Raw genomic sequence first — 18683 nt, 5'->3', positions numbered from 1 at the left:
CTGGTGGCGCAGTGGTTGAGACTCTGCCTGCCGATGCAGGGGACACGGGTTCGTGTCCCGGCCCGGGAAGATCCCACATGCCGCGGAGCGGCTGGGCCCGTGAGCCATGGCCGCTGAGCCTGCGCGTCCGGAGCCTGTGCTCCGCAACGGGAGAGGCCACAGCAGTGAGAGGCCCACGTAAAAAAAAACAAAACAAAAAAAACTGAAGTTATTTGGGCAATTCTTTCCCTAAAGTATGGGTAGAGTTGTGTTAGATACAAAGTGAGACAACAGGAAACATTTTTTAATGAACAACAAGCTTTCACAGAGACTGTCTATATCACATTGTTATTACAACATAGATGAGCTGAAACTTCTTTTGTACAGATTTAGAGTAAAGAAGACCCTAAAGAGACATCAAGCATATAGAGGTAGTTGAATAGCAATATGGGAAGGAAAAAAAAGCATTATCTTAATTCCCCTTTCAGCTCATTACAGTGCAAGAGTAAAATGGCTGCTTAACAAACAACTGGAATTACAAACACAAAGACACATTTGCCACTGTTTAAATGGCTTGCTGGATATTTTAATCCTGGCATTACTGAGAGCTGCATAAAATGACGGAACTAGTTTATCTAATAAGCTTACGATGCCACATTGAACTATTTGCTCTCCTTTGATTTTGTTGTTGTTTATTATTTTTGCTTTGACTATAGATAAATGTCAAGCAAGTTTTAAAATGATGCATAAGCTACAGTGTTGCTTTGTAAACTTTAAATGGCTAACACAGTCACGAAGCAAAAGCTTGAAAATGACACCAGGAACAGAGATTACAGGCACTTCTCTCTCAAGGTTAATTTAGCTCATTTGAAAATACCCATTTGTAAAGGAAAATGTCTTCATTTCACCTCTGGATGTGCATAATCCAGATTATTAAATAGTCGGACAGTGGGAGCTATCATTCTAAGAGGAACCAAACGTGTACATTTTACTTGGCTCCTTTTCCTTCTTTCTGCACTCAGGAAAGGCCACAAGTTGCAGCCCATGCAGCTGGCTGCTTCTCAGAACTGTCTTCTATCAAATCAAAACCTCATTCCTCAAGCCCAAGAATGGGCTGAAAATCTGTCCTTTCCCCTTATTTGGGCTGCCTTCTATTTGCATCTCGATTACATATCTCTGCTATGATTCTGCCTTAGGAAACAGAAATGGATGCAAAGTCAACATGTTGGGAACTCAAGGAATGAGTCCCTGAATAAAACTCCCATCTTGGAAATGGAGTTGGTGAGGGGAAACACAGGCCCCAGCGGGTTCCAGTCCATCAACAGTATGCGATCTATTGACAGTAAGAGACTTCTGAGTGCTGTGAACCAGCCTCAGAGCTCCACTGCTCCAACAGCCAGCCACAGGGGACTATCTGAGCCCAGTCCGGCTCCACAGGCAGAACTGGAAGGGCCACATGTGCAGTGATTCCATGAGTCCCAGCATGCTGCAGCAGCAAGGGGCTAGAAGCAGTCGGCCTTCAGAAAAGGCAAACTGTTGACACAGTCAGTTCTCTACCCCACTGAGTAAGGAGCAAGCACTCTTTTCTCCAAGTTGTCTACAGAAAATTAGTTTTATCATTTTTCATTTTCTACATTTTGCTGGTTATTAGCTAGCAGCAATAGTACAGTACGAAGCAGAAAGGCGTAATGTCTGCTTGGTACCTAATATATATACACACATGTACATATATACACAAACACACTCATATATATATATATATATATATACACACACACACACACACACACATCTATATACATACACACATACACCTATATACACACACACACACACACACACACACACAGAAAATAACCTACTAGGAAAAGACTAGGTAAATCACAATAAACAGGAAAATTAGCTGAATAAATGGCACTAACTACCAAGGGGGAAGTCTTGTCCTTCTGGCCTAGATTTAACTTTATGTTTTTCCTGTGTATACTCTTTATTCCCAAGCTTTGCAGCAAAATCAATTTACAAGCAGTGAAATAGTCATGTCCAATTGATTACCCCATTCAAGTACATATCAAAGAAAGCCAAGGCTTAGCCTTGCACTTTGCCTCCCACCACTACTGAAACAAAAGCTTGCTGTAAAACATGTGAAACAGTCCAAATGTGTATCCAGGCTACTGAGAGAAAAGTGCAATTCTGCCTAGCCAAGCTACATTTGCTGGAGTTAGGTCCTCTCTTATCAACGTGAAATATTCTATGATGTGGAATTTTATACATTTTGGAGAGCAGGAAGTGATGAGATGGTTATTCTAATGGAGCTAGAACTTAAGGCTTTCGTTATATCAGAAATTCTAGACCTCCAAACAACACTAATTTTTAGCCCTCTTGAAAGAGGAAAAATTTGCTGGTATGGGATTCTCCCTTACCTCTGACCCTAATTTGTCTTCCAGTCTTTTCATTTTCCCAAACAGACTTGGCCCCCAAAGGCATTACATGTAAATATTTCATCAAGTTATGGTCTGAAAATCAGAGGTGTGGATTCCCCCAACCAAGGTTAAAGGAATTGGAAATGGGTATTGTGTGTAAAGGCAGGGTTTTACGCCAATGTAGTCCCCTGATGATATTCTGTAACTATGAATAATCTAATCATAGCTACTATTTGTTGAATGACTCCTATGTGCTAGGCACTATGCTAAGTGATGTATATATATTATCTCATGTGATGTTATAAGAACCCTACGTGCAGTATTTATCCCCACCACTTGCTAGTTGACAAACTGGTGCTCAGAAAAAGTGAAATCACAAAAGTAACACATCTAGCAATCCAAGACACTTATGACCCTTTTCTTTCTTGCATTTACACTAGACAGTAGGAAATTACTGTCCTAGGACTGCGTTATGACCACATGGTTGGGCACCAGGTGGGAGAGGGAGCCTTTCATCTCCTCCTACCTGAGCCTTGCAGAGTTTGCTTAGGCAGTAACCACGCCTATGCTTCCATTCTTTACCAGCCCAGTTGGGCTCCAAACATCAAACCTGGTAACATAATGTTCTGACAACACGGTGTTCATTAAGAAAGTGCAGAAAAGGTTATTTGGTTTCTGCTTACATGAATCTCTTTTTTGTTGCCTGGATCATCTCATTCTCCCTTTTCTGTTTCTGGCCACAGGTGGTGATGGAAGAAGTCAGACTGATTACTTGAGGCATTAACCTCTAGCGGGAACAGAGTGGATGGGCTGTGTGTGAGTCTCGCACTGCAGCTGTCCAGAGTCACATGGGGGGAGGATAATTTGCATGAAGGTAGGAACAACACGATTCACTTCTTCGCTGTCCTAATCTTTTCACTCTGTCATTATAACACTCCTGTTTTCAGGTTGTCCTGGCACTAAAGAAATCAAACTGGCACTAAGCAAGCTAAACAAGACCTCACTCTTACCCCCTTTACCACTATTCTTCCCCTGTATTGAAATCTTTGGCCCATCTCAGTGAGGAGGAAAGACCGTGTTTAGGTAAAATCATGGATTAATGGCTTCCTTTGAAAAGATTTAAAAGCCAAAAAGATAGTTTGAGGGTTTCTTAAAGGGTTCTACCCTCTTTCCTGGCTTCTTTACACTTTTAATAATGAACCGTCCTTCATCAAGTGTTTGCACACACGCTAGCCAGGCCCTGATCCTCAGAACCCTGAGAAGAGGTGATGTATGGAGGCTAGCTGGGCATGGCTGTGACACGCCAGACTGAAAACCTCTGAAGGGTTAAATATTATCCTGCCTGAAAGTCCCATTACTAACTGCCCTGGGGAGAAATTAAGATGTAATTAGATTGCTGAAATAAATGCCTATAAGAGATTGTAATAGAAGACACTCCTCTAATTCCTCTCTTGATTCCAGGAAAATAATTCCTTCTCCTGGCTCTGTATGACACATAGAAAATGGATTACTTTTATTGTACCCTGGCTTATTCCACAACCTATGCCAAATCCCTTAAGTCTTTTATATTGTTGGATTCAAACTGAAAGCAGAATAGAATCTGTAAGGATAGATGATCTTGGCATGATTCTGAACTTCCTTTAAGCATCCAATGGGATAGATACAAAGATGGTTCAAGAACTGGGATCAAATGTAGCAAAAACCGTTAAAGCAGAAATTGCACATTTCTGGTATTGTTACTTCCCCCTAGGTACATGGTAAACCACATCAATAAATAAAGCAGTAGTTTTCAGTGATGCCCACTTGAATCGTTACAAACATACATGTAGCAAAGAAGGATACGGTAGCGCAGAAAATAAATTATTAACACAGAAGAAAGTATGAACACTATTTTACACGATGCTATATAAAGTATGAACCATTTGGAATGACACCTCAAAAGTCAGTGAAATAACGCAGCAACATGATTAGTAACTGGGCATCACATTTCAACCACACAGTCATTCGTCTATGAAAGACAGAAAATTAACGCAAGATCACTTTAAACTTTGAGAAAATTTTTTTTCTTCTGGGCTCGTAGACACAACCTCTGCTGTGCATGTAGCTGTGCAGCATGTCAAGAAGCATCTTAAGAAAGAAAGTTTCAAACAGGTCACATTCTTTTGGTCTTTCCACTTAATTTCCTTCTGATCAATAGCAGGCTAATGCCTCTGTTTGATACTCCTTTCTAAGATGTTATTGCGATTAGGTATATTTACAAGATGACTCCCCCACGGTGGGGAGGGGAGCATGGGAGCTCCTTCTCAGCAATCCACTCACTAGTTTTGGTTTCGGGATATAAAGGCCAGGACTCGCCGAATACCGTTCAGTCTATCCTTTAGGGACCTCATGGCTAGGAACGGGAGCTGAGCTCGGCTTTCCAACGGAAGAACCGCTAATGTCCACCAGCACCAGGCCGGGCCATTGGGGTTGATCTGCAAGAGAAATGCAATGGGTTCGTCTTATTCCTGTGCAAGTGATCCTAGCCTGTAGGCTTCCAAAGTTGCCAGGAAACATCCCAGGTGGAAAACTGCTTCCGTGTGTGGCAGGGACTGCTAATTACCCCCCATCTCTATTTCCCTTTATCTTAGCTGGGCATACAGCCACCCAGGGGGTGGGGGTGGGAAGGCTACGTTTCTCAGCCTCCCTTGCAGCTAGGTGAGGCCATAAGACGAAGTCCTGGCTAAGGAGATGTAAAAGGCAGTGATAAGTGGAACTTCTAGGCCATGCTCTGGGAAAGGGGCATGCACCCTCACTTTCCTCTTTCTCTCCCCTTCCCCTAGCTAGAACACAGACATGCTGATGATCAGCCTTCTTCAATCAGGAGGATGAGGGCAACACTCAAAGGGCTTTGTCAGGAAGGAGCCTGGGTCCGAGTGATCTCACGGAACAGGGATGCCCCAGCCCTCCATCTCTATGACTTACACTCTCTATCTAGTTTAAGCTACAGTTATTTTGGGTAGTGGTTAAAACAAACACATCAATTTCCTAACAAATACACCACACCTTCTAGCCAGTGTGATTTTACAAGCTGAACTGTCTACTACCGTTGGCCCTCCATATCTGTGGATTCAACCAACTATGGATCAAAACTGGTTGGTTGAATCTGTAGATGTGAAGCCTGTAGACGCAGAGGGCTGACTGTACTCATAGCACTACATAATTTTACAGAAGGGATTTTGGTATCCATGGGGCCTCCTAGAAACAAACCCCCATGGATACTGAGAGACAGCTACTCAGCCTCTTCCACCTCTTAGATTCTGTTTAGGCCCTCTGGCCTGAGGCGTAGAGCATATGGGTCTGCAGTTCTCATGACCCCTTAGGCTTTTGCATGTCTCTTACCTCCATTTCCCTGTTTCTGGCTGAAGGCAACAGAGTCCACATATGCCAGCTCACTAAACGGGGCCACGGCTAGCTTCTCCCCTAAAACCAGAGCCTATGATTCACAGCCCCAAAGCACAGCAATCCCACTTCGCAAAAATCCCAATTGGAAAACACAGTCACATAGAAATATATTCCATCCCAGGTTTCCTCTAATAAAGAGCTTCCCTATCCTACAGTGATCCTGCAACAAAATTGTTTGTCAGCAGCGTCCCAGGTACACATTGCAGACACTGGTGACTTAATTTCCTGCTAAGCCCCAAAGGAGCTTTCTGCCCACACCCTTCAGAAGGTTGGCTTTAGGACTGCAGAGAACCACATTCTACACGCGGGATTGTTTGCTTCCAAACTGGTCACCTGATTCTCCCACAACCTTCACTGCCTCTTTGCTTCTCTGTGCCTCTAGCTCCATTTGGATTCTTTTTGTCCCTCACTGCAGTCTGTAACGTGTTATCCCTCCTATGATGAGTTCTGAACGTTAGATCGCCATATCCTGAACTGTATTTCCCAGGATCATTAACAAAGATGTTTAAGCTGATGTGAATACACGTGGTGGTTCCTAAGAAACCTCTTGCGGAGGCTTAGAACATTCTTATTGACGGGACCGCTGGGGCTACAGCACTGACTCCATCAAACTGGATGGGTTTTATTTTTTCTGCTGCTGCTGTTGCCAAAGCAACAGTCCTAATAAGAAGTGAAATGAAACCCAAGATTTTGGCTTTCTGTGTCACCGAGCCCTTATGAATCACACGGTGGCACCTGTGTTTTGTCCTGTGGAAGATGCTGTTACCATTGCCGATCGCTATCTTCTGCCTGACTAGGGGAGAATGCTTTCCAGAAGATGAAGGGGAACATTCAGCTTGACCATGAGGTTTCTCAGAGCTCTGCCGTAGTCCTGAGTCACAGTGGCCCAGAGCCAGGAGCTGGATCATCTGGAAGCAATGGCCTTTCTCCCTCCAACATTCACGATGCAGCGCATTAGGGAACAGACTGGTGTTTTACAGCTTCGGAACGCAAGAGGAAGAAGGGACTTTAGACACCTCCTCGTCTACCTCCCTTATTTCAGAGATGGGCGAAAAAGTCAGAAAGGGGAAAGGACTTAGCCGAGGTCACACAGCTAGAGAGGTAAGTAGGACCAGTTTTTTGGCATGGAAGTCAGAATACACATATTCTATTTTACTATTGTGATAAAGTCAGGAATGAGTACAGGGAAAGAATCAAGGAAGTTATGGAGGCGATTATGTAGGAACCAGGTCAGAATGTGGAAAGGTGATGGTGGGAAAATATTTGACTAAGATATCTCCAGCCTTGTCCTAGAGAGAGTATTCCCCGATGTACACCAGGCAAACAAAGCTTGGTGAAACTTAACTATCTCCACTTTCCTGGAGAGCTTCAGATCTGCAGCTTGATCTCTCAAATGGACCTGTCCCTCCGGGAAATAGACTGATCCAGTAGAATCTAATGAACTCTTTTCTAGTATAACTCAGCCAAGGGTAAATTTAAGGATTGGGTCAGTTGTCTCAGGAAAACTTGTTCATCCCTGATGAGGACAATGGCAGGGGTCTGGACCTGCAGGGCTAAGCGTGGAGGGACCTGGGGGTGAAAGGTTTCTGTGATCCTGCAGTTGGAAGCCTGTAAGGCGGCTGGCCCTAGCTCCTCACTCCTTGCTCCTGCAGCAATCAGGGAGAGAGTTATGAAGCCTCCAGGAAGTGGCAGCCTTTGGTCTCAGCTCCCTAGGTACCCTTCTCTTAAGCCTGGCCTTTTGTGAATCTTGTCACCCTAACGCATCATCATGGTGGGAATCTGGACTCACAATTAAAGGTTCTTCTGTTGATGGTGCCTGTGTTCCCATCCTCTCACTTAACTAATCTCTTAAAACCTGTCTTGGATCCAAGTTCCTACTGCTTTACTTTAGTTCCTCCAGTTCTGATTTGGGGTCCTTTTGTTCTTACCCATGATGCCTACTGCCCGGCCAAACAAGACCGATTCGGATCCATCTTCCTCTCTACGCTAAGTTTGCTGGGTGGAAACCACACAAGCATCTAATCACAAACCCTAGGCTCTCTCATCTGGTGGGGGTGACTGATTACAAAGAGACATTTTCATATACCTGGGGATCAGCATCTTTCTCTGGCATTGGACCAAAATGATTGAGTATCCGATTCTTCAGAGATGATTTGAGTGAATGAAACCATGATGACGCTTGCTCATAGACACAGTTATGTAATCCCATGAGCTCAGCACAATCCTCTCCTTGAACCTGAAAGTATCAAAGTGGAAGTGAAGCATTCTGTACCTTCTCCCTCATGCCTAGAGCCCCTTTTGACACCTGCCTATTTGAGCATCCATCCTGTCATCCTACGGGAAGACCTGCCCTTCTTGGCTTTCTCCTGTGTAGTATGCGAAAGGCTCCTCAGCCAGAGGGTGGACTGTGTGTAAATATTGCTGAGGGTGGAGGACACAGAAAGGTTCAGCTGGGCAAATGAGCTGAAACAGCCAGACATATAGAAAACCAGTGATGCTAACTGGCCTGAGTGGAGGCGTGCTGTTAAACTAGGTTGTGCTTGTTCACGCCTCTCTCCTTTTCATTTTTTAAACATCTGCTTTCCCGCTGCTCCCCGGGAAGAGAGGGAGCAGTGTCTGTGTCTCCGTATGTAACTTTATCTTCCAAGTCAAATACATTTATTCGTTGAGCAAATGTTTATTAATCGTGTACTATGTAGTGAATGTAAATATAAACGCTTATGGGATCATTTACCTCTCCTTCTACCCGTTAGTTCAGAAAACCAAGGATTAACTGGACATGTCATCTTTCTGCCTTACGGGATGATGCATTATTGGGAAGGGCTCTTGGCCAGGCTGCACATTTAAAAACAGACACGTGCATGTGAATCTACAATTATCTCAAAAGAAAAAGGTTTAAAATATAAATAAAGCAAAAAATAAAATACATATGTATAGATCCAGCTCCGGATCTTGGCATCCCTGGCAGAGACCTAACTCCTATGCTGAATGGGCCCCAGGGTTGGCCTGGCTTGGCATCTCTTATGCATGAATATAAATCAGCAACTAAGCAGGGAAAGCCCAGACAAGGGGCGCAATCACTGCCATTCCACAATCGAACAGCAACCTGGCAGCACTCAATGTGGCAGCAGCAAATCGGTGAGAAATCCCAAGGCCCCCACCCATGCCCAGAAATCCTTTTGCGATCATCTTGGTCTGCCAAGCTACAGGGCTAGCTTGGCTTCAGGATTCGTGGCACTGGCCACCCTCACCTTTTGGTCTTCAATGTACTCGATGTCAGCTGTGTTGTAACCATCCCGCTGGCCCTGATGGAGGACCTTGAAGCGCCTCTTGCCTATGCTGTCGACCACTGAGCGGCCATCAGCAAAGAATTGAACATTTCTGATCTCTAGGATGCAGCCATATTCTGCAAACCTGTTTATGGGGAATGGACTCAAGAAAGTAAATTCTTGATGAGCTGTTTCCCTGGCCTGCGCACCTCCCCCCATTTTTATAACCCCATGCTGGGCCTTGAGGGACTTCCGCCTCCTTGCCTGTCCCAGGGTCTATGGCTGCAATAACACCACAGGCAGTGCCTGTATGAGAAAAAATTTTAATGTGTAACTGCTACCATTTATTGTACTGTGCTCAGTACTTTATGTGCATTATTAACTCACCAATCCTCCCAACAAACCCAACGAGGTAGGCACTATTATTGTACCCACTTTACAGATAAGGAAACTGAGTCACCGAAGGTTCAGTAACTTGCCCGAAGTCAAACTTGCTCCAAGGATGGAGCCAGAATATGAACCCAGGCAGTTTGACTCCAGGGACCACACTCCTATAAAACACGTTTTAGACTATATACCACCTGTTTAACAAAAGGTTGATCCTGGGGTTCCTTTAAACAGGCAGCCTCTCACACGGTAAACTAGGGGCCAGAGGGACCCTGATCCTTACAAATGCTCCTGGGAGGGCCCCAAAGTAAAACAAAAAACCCTTTCCACCCAACCTCCCTTTACTTGCATAGCTCCTCACTTACCTTTTGACAGGATCTCCAAGGCACATGCCAAACTGTCGTGTGCCTGTCTCAATGCATCTACGAATCATCAGACGGTAACAAGGCTCAAAGATGTGCAGGGGACAAGGAACCGTGGGATATGCCATGGTACACACGAAAATAGGCACGTTCTTATTTAAGCTGTCAGGAAGAGCAAAGGACATGCATCTCACAGCATTGAAGCAGAACACAGAAAGGTTGGCCAAATTTCACCATGTGGTTCCCCCGCAGGAAGGCAAGGAGACATCAAGTTGAGGCTGATAAAAAAATACCAAAATGCATCTGGTGCAGTGGGCTGAATCCCATTATCCGGTGCACAGGTTAGCCTAAGGGCTACGATTAAAATTGACCTTCTACACATTCTAATTTGGGTAATGAAGTTCTCTAGTACCTTAACATTGTCGGTGATAGTTATACCTCATACTTTTCTTTCTTTCTTTCATGCTCTCCACTCCAAACAATCTCTCCAGGTGTCTTGCTGGCAGTATGGGGAAGGGTGGTAAAAGTGGACCCAGCTCTCCAAAGGAACGGTAGGAAAATCTCTGCAAGACCCCCGTGAACATCTCACATATTTGCAAAGCCCCCAGAGGATCTGCATGGCAGGCCCAGCTGGGAGGAGGAGGGAGCAGTGGAGGGCAAGAGTCATCTAGCCCAGTGATGTTCAAACACTCCTGCGTGTGCAGCAGAATCACCGGAGGCCCTTAAACACAGACAACAGGCCACTGCACCCCCCCCAGAGACACTGGTGCAGCAGCTCTGAAATCCACACCTACGAGTCTGCCTCTCAACATGTGCCCACGAAGACTCAGACACGTGGCCTGATGGGGAACCTGCTGGATCACTGTTATTTTATTTGTCTAGTAAATCCAATACAGGGACATCTGAACATAAACTTACCAATAGATATATAAGATCACTTGCCCAAATCTCAAAAGGATTAAATTTAGGATTCCTTTTAAGAGAAATCCACCTAGTATATTCCAGTGTTTGCCAATCAGACATTAAATGGTATTTGAGAAGAGGGCCCAGAGAGACTCAAGGTGAACTTAAGAATCAGAAATAAAGATAAAGGTGCCTTGAGTAGATCTAATATGTTAACGAGCAAAGAACGATTTCATTTCTGGCTCCCCAGCACAGCGTGTTATTCAAAGTGAGAGGCACAAACAAACCGGTGGCAGTTTAGAAATGTTCTCTACAGGGTGAGCACAAAACCAGAACAGCTTTTGCCATCGGGAACTCTGCCCCCAGAATGCTGTGAGAATTCCACCAGGGATGGGGAGATGGGGGGTCAGCAGTATGAGAGACAGAAATTAGTGATTTCCTTCCTGCTTTTTCTGCTAGGTGAGTTGTTCTTCCAGCCAGGCAGAGAGCTTGGACCCTTGCTTCTTTCTCCACCCCCACTCTCTACCTCTCACAATACCTGTGATGGAAGAGGAAGCATAGTAACAAGCAGCATTCCTACTATTGCTTTTATTAAGTGCTTACTACGCACTAGCTCATCCGACCTTCGTAACAAGTCTATTATTATCCCCAAGTTACAGATGAGGAGACTGAGGCCCAGAGACGTTAAGTGACCTGCCTAGGGTCATGAAGTATACTCACTTTGTGGCAAAACTGCGTCATAAGCCCAGGTCTGGCTGATATCAAAGTTCTTAACCTCATAGAACCTCCTTATGTACCTGAAAACCGTCTTCTGGATACAGCTGACCCTTGAACAACACGGAGGTTAGGGGTGCCAACCCTCTGCCCGGTTGAAAATCAGCATATAACTTAAGAGTCGCCCTCGGTATCCGAAGTTCCTCTGTATCCGCGGTTCTGCATTCGTGGATTCAACCAACCACGGATCGGATAGTGTAGGACTATAATATTTACTACTGAAAAAGATCCACGTATAAGTGGAACCGCGCAGTTCAAATCCATGTTGTTTAAGGGTCAACTGCACTTCATTAAGCCCCCCTGATTAAACTGCTCCAATAATTTGGTATCCGTGATACCCAGTTACTGGTGCCAATATGTGACCTGGTCAGTGGTTCGGCTTAGGCTTCTTCGGTGGGTGCTGGTAAATGAACAACTGGCTTTCTGGGGATGGAGCGGGTAAGCCCTTGTTACAGCGTTTGCCGATTTCTGCGGTGTAAATACTCTCACTGTGGCCAATTTCAAGCTACCAACATGGTATCACTAAATGAGGAGTTAGGAGGGAATGTACAGCAATGTGCATATGCATACTTAGAAAGTTCTTCCATTTCCTCTTCATAAAGCCTTCTTCGTTCCTTGAGTTCTTCTGGAAGGAATTTAGCTATTAGCTCTTCCATTATGACATTTTTACTGTATTTTCTTGATGCCAAGCACTATACGGGGAACAAAGCAATTAGATATTATGCAGTCATCAGAAAAACACAAAGCACTTCTGATGTAATCAGTAGAACAGTTAAACGTCCCACATACTGGAGTAATTTAGACCCACACATTGGCAGCTGATACTATCATAGTGTATATATTCTCTGGAGGTTAGAGTTTAGCTTAAAAAAACCCCACATGCAATGAATTACTTTTATAATTAGAAAAATTATTTTTAAAAAGGGGAAAAGACCTGCAATGGAGTTTTAAAAATGTCATAGCTTTCCTACAACGCTGAAATTGATTGAGATCATATTCTTGTCAAAAAAGGGAGAAAATCCTTTCCTTTCCTTTTCCTGATTATTGCGTTTATAAGCTCCCAGAAATGGTCTCCATCTGGGATACGCTGAAAGTCCGTGGTCAAAAGGTTCAGGGAACTAAAAAGCAATTTTCAATTATTGATCCTTTCCTGCTGTGCCCCACTCCCAACCCCAACCCAATGCTTGGGCTTCGGGATATTTCAAGTCTATATATTATATAGTTTTTTCTCCTCTAACTTTAGTTTTAAAAAGAAAAGCTATACTGGTGATTTCATTTGCCTATTTTTTTTTTATAATACCGTCTAGGTATCACTGGATTTATGTTATAAACCCTGATTTCATAACCTAACTCGGGCTCAGTTGTCAATTGTCACTATTACTCTCCTCCCAAACACCCCTAGTCCGTGCATATCCAGGGATCTGTAAGGAGTGGGTGTTTGTGTGAACCAGGCAATGGGAACGAAAACATCTGCAGAGAACTGCTGGCTATGGAAACCAGCCACACAGACCCAGCAGGGGGAGCTCCTGAGTATAAAACGGCAGGCTTCAGACATTTTTTCCTTTCCCAGTACGGGCTACGTCTGCCTATTCCGCAGTGAACATGATCGGAATAAGATATTTCTCTCTCTGGAAAATGGTGCAAGTGTGACCCTGTGCGAAGACACAGAGATAGATGGGAATATCTTCTAGCCCCTAAGTCCAGGACCTCACAGCCTCTGCCTCCACGATGCCTTCTCAGCCACTGCCATTGCCTGGCTGCAGAAAAACCGGCTGCTTTGACCAGTCCCAGTCTTTGGGGAAAAGCAATGACTCAGGAGGTAGCCTCTCCAAGAAGGAGGTGACTCCTCCGCTGATGCTGAAACAAAAACCCAGTAAACGTACATACTAAAATTTTAACGGCAGCTTTTCCTTCTTTCTGTTAATCTGAATGTTGTAGTGTTGCCACAACACCAATGTATTATTGAAGTATAAGGACCATGGGCTTCTCACCTACAATCAGGACAGCAAATACCACGTCTTCACCTAGGCCAGATATGACGTTGACCCTGCCCCGCAGCCCAATACACAGCCTCAGGGCTATCCTGGATGATTATTTCACTCCCTTCCCTTATTTTAAATGTTGGGGTGTTGGGAAAGATTGACACATGACTCCTCTGGATCTACATTCACCTAGAGATAGTCTTGCATCATCTCCAACCTCTCCTCAGGGACGACAGGGGTCAAGGAACATTTATACTGATTGTAAAATATGGCACACAAGTCCCTGGGGTGGGGGGACAAGATGGATGCCCAGATCTGCTTGTGCTATAGAAAATTACAGCAAGTCCATTTGAAAGACAAAGGTGGCAGTTTGGGTGATTCATTTTAGAGAATCTGGAAGCCCCAGAGATTTTCCAGCAGACAAATGTCTGCTAATAAGTACAGTGGCAGCTGAGGAGTGGGGCAAGGACCACAATGAAGGTATGTGAGGTTTTCCTGGGGACCTGGGAGTGATCTCTTCAAACCGCAGAATAAACATTGATGATAAGGAGACATCGGAGCTCATCTAGTCCAAGCCCAGGGAGGACAAAAGATTCACCCAACATGACAGTGAATCAGGTGCCATGATGGGATTAGAACAAGAATCCATGTTTATCATCATTTTGATACTTTTGTTTCCAACACAAATTAATTTCACTACTGACAGTTCATATAAAGCTAGATGTTGCCTCATTTCCCTGGAGGACTTTGTGGAGAGGGGAGGGGTGGCTCTAAGACAGGAGAAATAAATGGTCTGAGGGGGTGTTTTGCTCTAGCACAGTGCAGTGGCTTGGGATCCAATAGGATGCTGTCTTCGTACCCAATTCCCAATAAGCTAACCCAATCAAGAAAGAAAGAACGTTTTACCTGTGAAAGACCATCTTTGCACAGTGGGCATTTCGCATTGTGATCTAGGCATCTTTCAAGGCATTTTAAGCAAAAGGTGTGTCCACAAGGTGTTGTGACTGGCTCATAGAATAATCTGAAATTTAGGAATCAGAAGGCAAGAAAACTGCAATCAGACCAAACATGAAAGACAGAGCTATTCAATGTTCAGGTGTTATAGTATTATTTGGGAAATTCTATGTGCCGGGGTGGGAGGGGGTTCTTTTTCCTTTTTTTTTAAAAAAAAAAAAACCCTGCTGTTGTTGCAGTTCAGAAAAGCATTTGCTTTTTATTTCTGAGCTGGATTTAAATGCATTAAATTACGCATTTATTAAAATTTAGGACATAGCTAGATCATTTTGTAACATTAGTTCTAGTCAGTCTCTTCCAGGGCATCCGCACTTTTTTCCCTGTCAGGTCCTAGAGAAATGAAGATGAATGCCCAGAGTGTCTTGAATAGATTCCATTCTGAAATACTTAGCCAGCCTGTTCACCCGAATATATGTAAACACATAGATAAACAAACACACACTCCCATATTTAAGTACTTTCTATCATATTACACTGGACAAAGACTAGGCTTATTTGCTAACCGTGATTCCATTTTTCACCTAAGCAATGTTTACAGCCTGAAGGATCTCAAAATTGCACCTGTAACAAACATAACTGCCTTTTACATGGATGGATCATTTTCCTAGGGACAACAGAGTAATATTATTAACGTGCTTACTGATGGATAGACAGACAGACACATACATATATACATGTGTATGTATACACATACTTTAATTAGATCCTATTTTAATTGTTTTGCAGGAGCTGTCTATTTTTTCAAAGCAATCTGAGGAGCTCTTAAAAAGCGGTTCTGTACATTCAGAGATTCATGGATTTATTTTGCTTAAAGAAAGGCTCACCTGCAGCAGGACCACTGGATGGGGGCAGCTGAAGATGATGCTTCAGAAGCGGAGCTCGCACTCACCAAGAGGACAGAAAGAAGGGAAAGACGCCTGACCAGCCTATTTTGACCTCACAAGAGTGTTCAGTCGAGAGGAAGAGGCTGCAGGCTGCGCAGCCCCCTCGTGTGGCCAGGAGGTGCATCAGCAGCCTGGCCCGCACAGCCAGGCTGAACAGAGGAATCACAGCGTCAGAGCTGAAAAGTGCTTGAGAAAAAAATCGAACCCGCCCATCAGAATGAAACTGAGATCCAGAGGGGATGAAGTGGTTGATCTAAGAGTACACAGCCAACTGTTGGCAGATGACATGGAAAAAGAAAAGGTACACGACTTCCCCTTCCAGTAGTGTGCCTTTTCTGTCAGAACAGTGATTCTCAACCCCCGCTGTGTGTGAGAACAACGTGTGTTGCTTTTTCTTTAAATAGCTTTATAGATGTATTATTGACATAGAGGTATAGACTGCACATACTTTAAGCGTACAGCTTGAGAAGTTCTGACACACGTACACACCCACGGGGCCACCTCCACAACCATGCTTGTCACCCCCAAGTGTCTCCTTGTGCCCCTGAGTAAACCCTCCCTCTTGCTCCTCCCCAGACCACCGCCCTCCCACCATCACCTGGGGAACTTTAAAAAACTACAGAGGCCCAGGATCTCGCCTACAGAGACGCAGATCAGTTGGTCTAGGGTAAGGGCCAGGCATCAGGATTTGTCGAGCTCCTGGGGTGGTTTTAACGTGTAGCCAGGGTTGGGAATCACTGTATTACGCGATCCTACTAACCTCTGCGTAGGTGAATCTAGTCTATCGGTCTCCAAACCTAATTAGCAGAGTCCCAGGTAGAACTTTAAAAACGCAGACGTGGCAAAGTCTCACTGGATAAAGTTTACAATTCAGGCGGTCAAGGGGAGGAGCAGAGATTTGATATTTTTAACAAGCCAATGAAGGTCTGGGCTAGGAGAGAGATTTTTCATATATTTACTGTTTTCTACTTTTTAAATGTTATCAACCTGTTTAAAAAGCAGTTAATTTGTTTAACCGAGTTAATAAATTTTAGTTACTAAATTGGTCAAAAAGTAAAATTAATTTTCAGAAAACCTCTTTGATGACGGTCCTAACCAGTGTACTAAGGCAAGGAGAAAAAAGTTTGAGGACTTAAAAGGGGAAAAAACAAATCTGTTGTTATTCACAAATGGTATGATGATGAACTTAGAAAATCTAAAAGAATCGATAGAATGATTATTAGAATTAATAAGAATTGATAGAATTAGCAAAGAAGCTAGAGAAATACACACACACACACACACACACACACACACACACACCATTCAATTGTAGCTCTATATACCAGCAACAAGCATGAGAGAATACATTTTTGAAAAGATGACATTTACAATTGCTTTTGAAAATTGAGTGCCCAGGAATAAATCTAACAAAAGTTTATGAGACGTCTATTGAAAGAAACTGTAAACATTTCATTGAAAGAAAGTAAAGAAGACCTAACTGAGTCCCAATAAAAACCCCAATGGGTTATTTTACTTGTTTGTTTGTTTTTGTGGAACTTGGCAAGTTGATTTCCTAATTAGCAGAGTCCCAGGTAGAACTTTAAAAACGCAGACGTGGCAAAGTCTCACTGGATAAAGTTTACAATTCAGGCGGTCAAGGGGAGGAGCAGAGATTTGATATTTTTAACAAGCCAATGAAGGTCTGGGCTAGGAGAGAGATTTTTCATATATTTACTGTTTTCTACTTTTTAAATGTTATCAACCTGTTTAAAAAGCAGTTAATTTGTTTAACCGAGTTAATAAATTTTAGTTACTAAATTGGTCAAAAAGTAAAATTAATTTTCAGAAAACCTCTTTGATGACGGTCCTAACCAGTGTACTAAGGCAAGGAGAAAAAAGTTTGAGGACTTAAAAGGGGAAAAAACAAATCTGTTGTTATTCACAAATGGTATGATGATGAACTTAGAAAATCTAAAAGAATCGATAGAATGATTATTAGAATTAATAAGAATTGATAGAATTAGCAAAGAAGCTAGAGAAATACACACACACACACACACACACACACACACACACACCATTCAATTGTAGCTCTATATACCAGCAACAAGCATGAGAGAATACATTTTTGAAAAGATGACATTTACAATTGCTTTTGAAAATTGAGTGCCCAGGAATAAATCTAACAAAAGTTTATGAGACGTCTATTGAAAGAAACTGTAAACATTTCATTGAAAGAAAGTAAAGAAGACCTAACTGAGTCCCAATAAAAACCCCAATGGGTTATTTTACTTGTTTGTTTGTTTTTGTGGAACTTGGCAAGTTGATTTCTAAACTTTATAAGGCAAGGCAAAGGGCCAAGAAGAGCTGAGACACTTTTGAATAGCAGCAATGTAGGAGGACATGCTCTACCAGACATCAGAACTTACTATATAGTGATTAAAACAGAGTAAGACTAGCACAAGGACAAATAGATCCGTGGAATAGAAAAGAAAACCCAGAAATAGACCGAGACCCAGATTCTTGATTTATGACAAGTGTGGCACTTCAAAGCAGAGGGAGGATTTTCAATACATAAATAGCATTCTCAATAATGCTATCCGGGATAGTTGGCTATCCATAGGGGGCAAAGAAGTTGGACGGCCTCTCACACCATACACAAAAAGCAATTCCATGTGGGCTGTAAAAATAAATGTGAAAGGCAAACAGTACAGCTTTTAGAAGACAAGATAGAACATCTTTCTGACCTCGGGGCGGGGGGAAAAGATTTCTTAAACAGGACACACACACGAGAAAGCTAACTGTAAATGAAAAGATTGATCATTGTTACTGCATTAAACTTAAGAACTTGTTAGCACGTCGAAAGGTGCCATTAAGAGAGCAAAAAGGCAAGCCAGAGCGGGAGAAGATATTTGCAGCACACGTGACTAACAAAGGACTTATATGTAGAACATACACAGAGCTCCTACAAGTCAGTAAGAAAAAGGGAGATAACCCAATCAAAACTGGGCAAAGAGTTATATACGCACCAGCAGACATAAAAACTCTTCATAGTAACGTTGTCCATAATAGTCCTAAACTAGAAACAACCCATATATCCATCCAGAATATAACTGATTTTGGTTGATTCATACAATGGGACACTATACACTAATGAAAATGAACGAACTTCACCTACATGGAATAACATGGATAAATCTTCATCCTGAGGAAAAGAAGCCACAAAAAAAGAATCTGTTCTGGATAATTCAACTTATATGAAGTTTTTTTAAAAATAGGAAAA

General features: G+C 43.1%; 1 protein-coding gene across 5 annotated transcripts in view; it reads right to left on the bottom strand.

Annotated features, from left to right (window-relative positions):
• Window positions 1-262: 262 nt before the first annotated feature.
• LONRF3 (LON peptidase N-terminal domain and ring finger 3) overlaps window positions 263-18683 on the bottom strand; it is a 36731-nt gene continuing 18310 nt past the window's right edge. For 2 of the 5 annotated variants that reach the window (XM_024750590.1, XM_024750594.1), the window contains 6 exons: window positions 14427-14541; window positions 12109-12230; window positions 9865-10023; window positions 9095-9275; window positions 7930-8079; window positions 263-4873 (listed from right to left, as the gene is read on the bottom strand). In XM_024750590.1, coding sequence (XP_024606358.1) covers window positions 4718-4873; window positions 7930-8079; window positions 9095-9275; window positions 9865-10023; window positions 12109-12230; window positions 14427-14541 — 883 coding nt within the window. In that variant the 3' untranslated portion in view covers window positions 263-4717. Of the gene's footprint in view, window positions 4874-4894; window positions 6824-7929; window positions 8080-9094; window positions 9276-9864; window positions 10024-12108; window positions 12231-14426; window positions 14542-18683 lie in introns of those variants that run through there. The other 3 variants (XM_024750592.1, XM_024750595.1, XM_024750593.1) reach the window with 2 other exon arrangements.

This window comes from Neophocaena asiaeorientalis, unplaced genomic scaffold (assembly GCF_003031525.2).
Source record: "Neophocaena asiaeorientalis asiaeorientalis breed wild unplaced genomic scaffold, Neophocaena_asiaeorientalis_V1.1 scaffold503, whole genome shotgun sequence".
Taxonomy (NCBI): Eukaryota; Metazoa; Chordata; class Mammalia; order Artiodactyla; family Phocoenidae; genus Neophocaena; species Neophocaena asiaeorientalis.
This window is presented reverse-complemented; position numbering and strand designations above follow the sequence as displayed.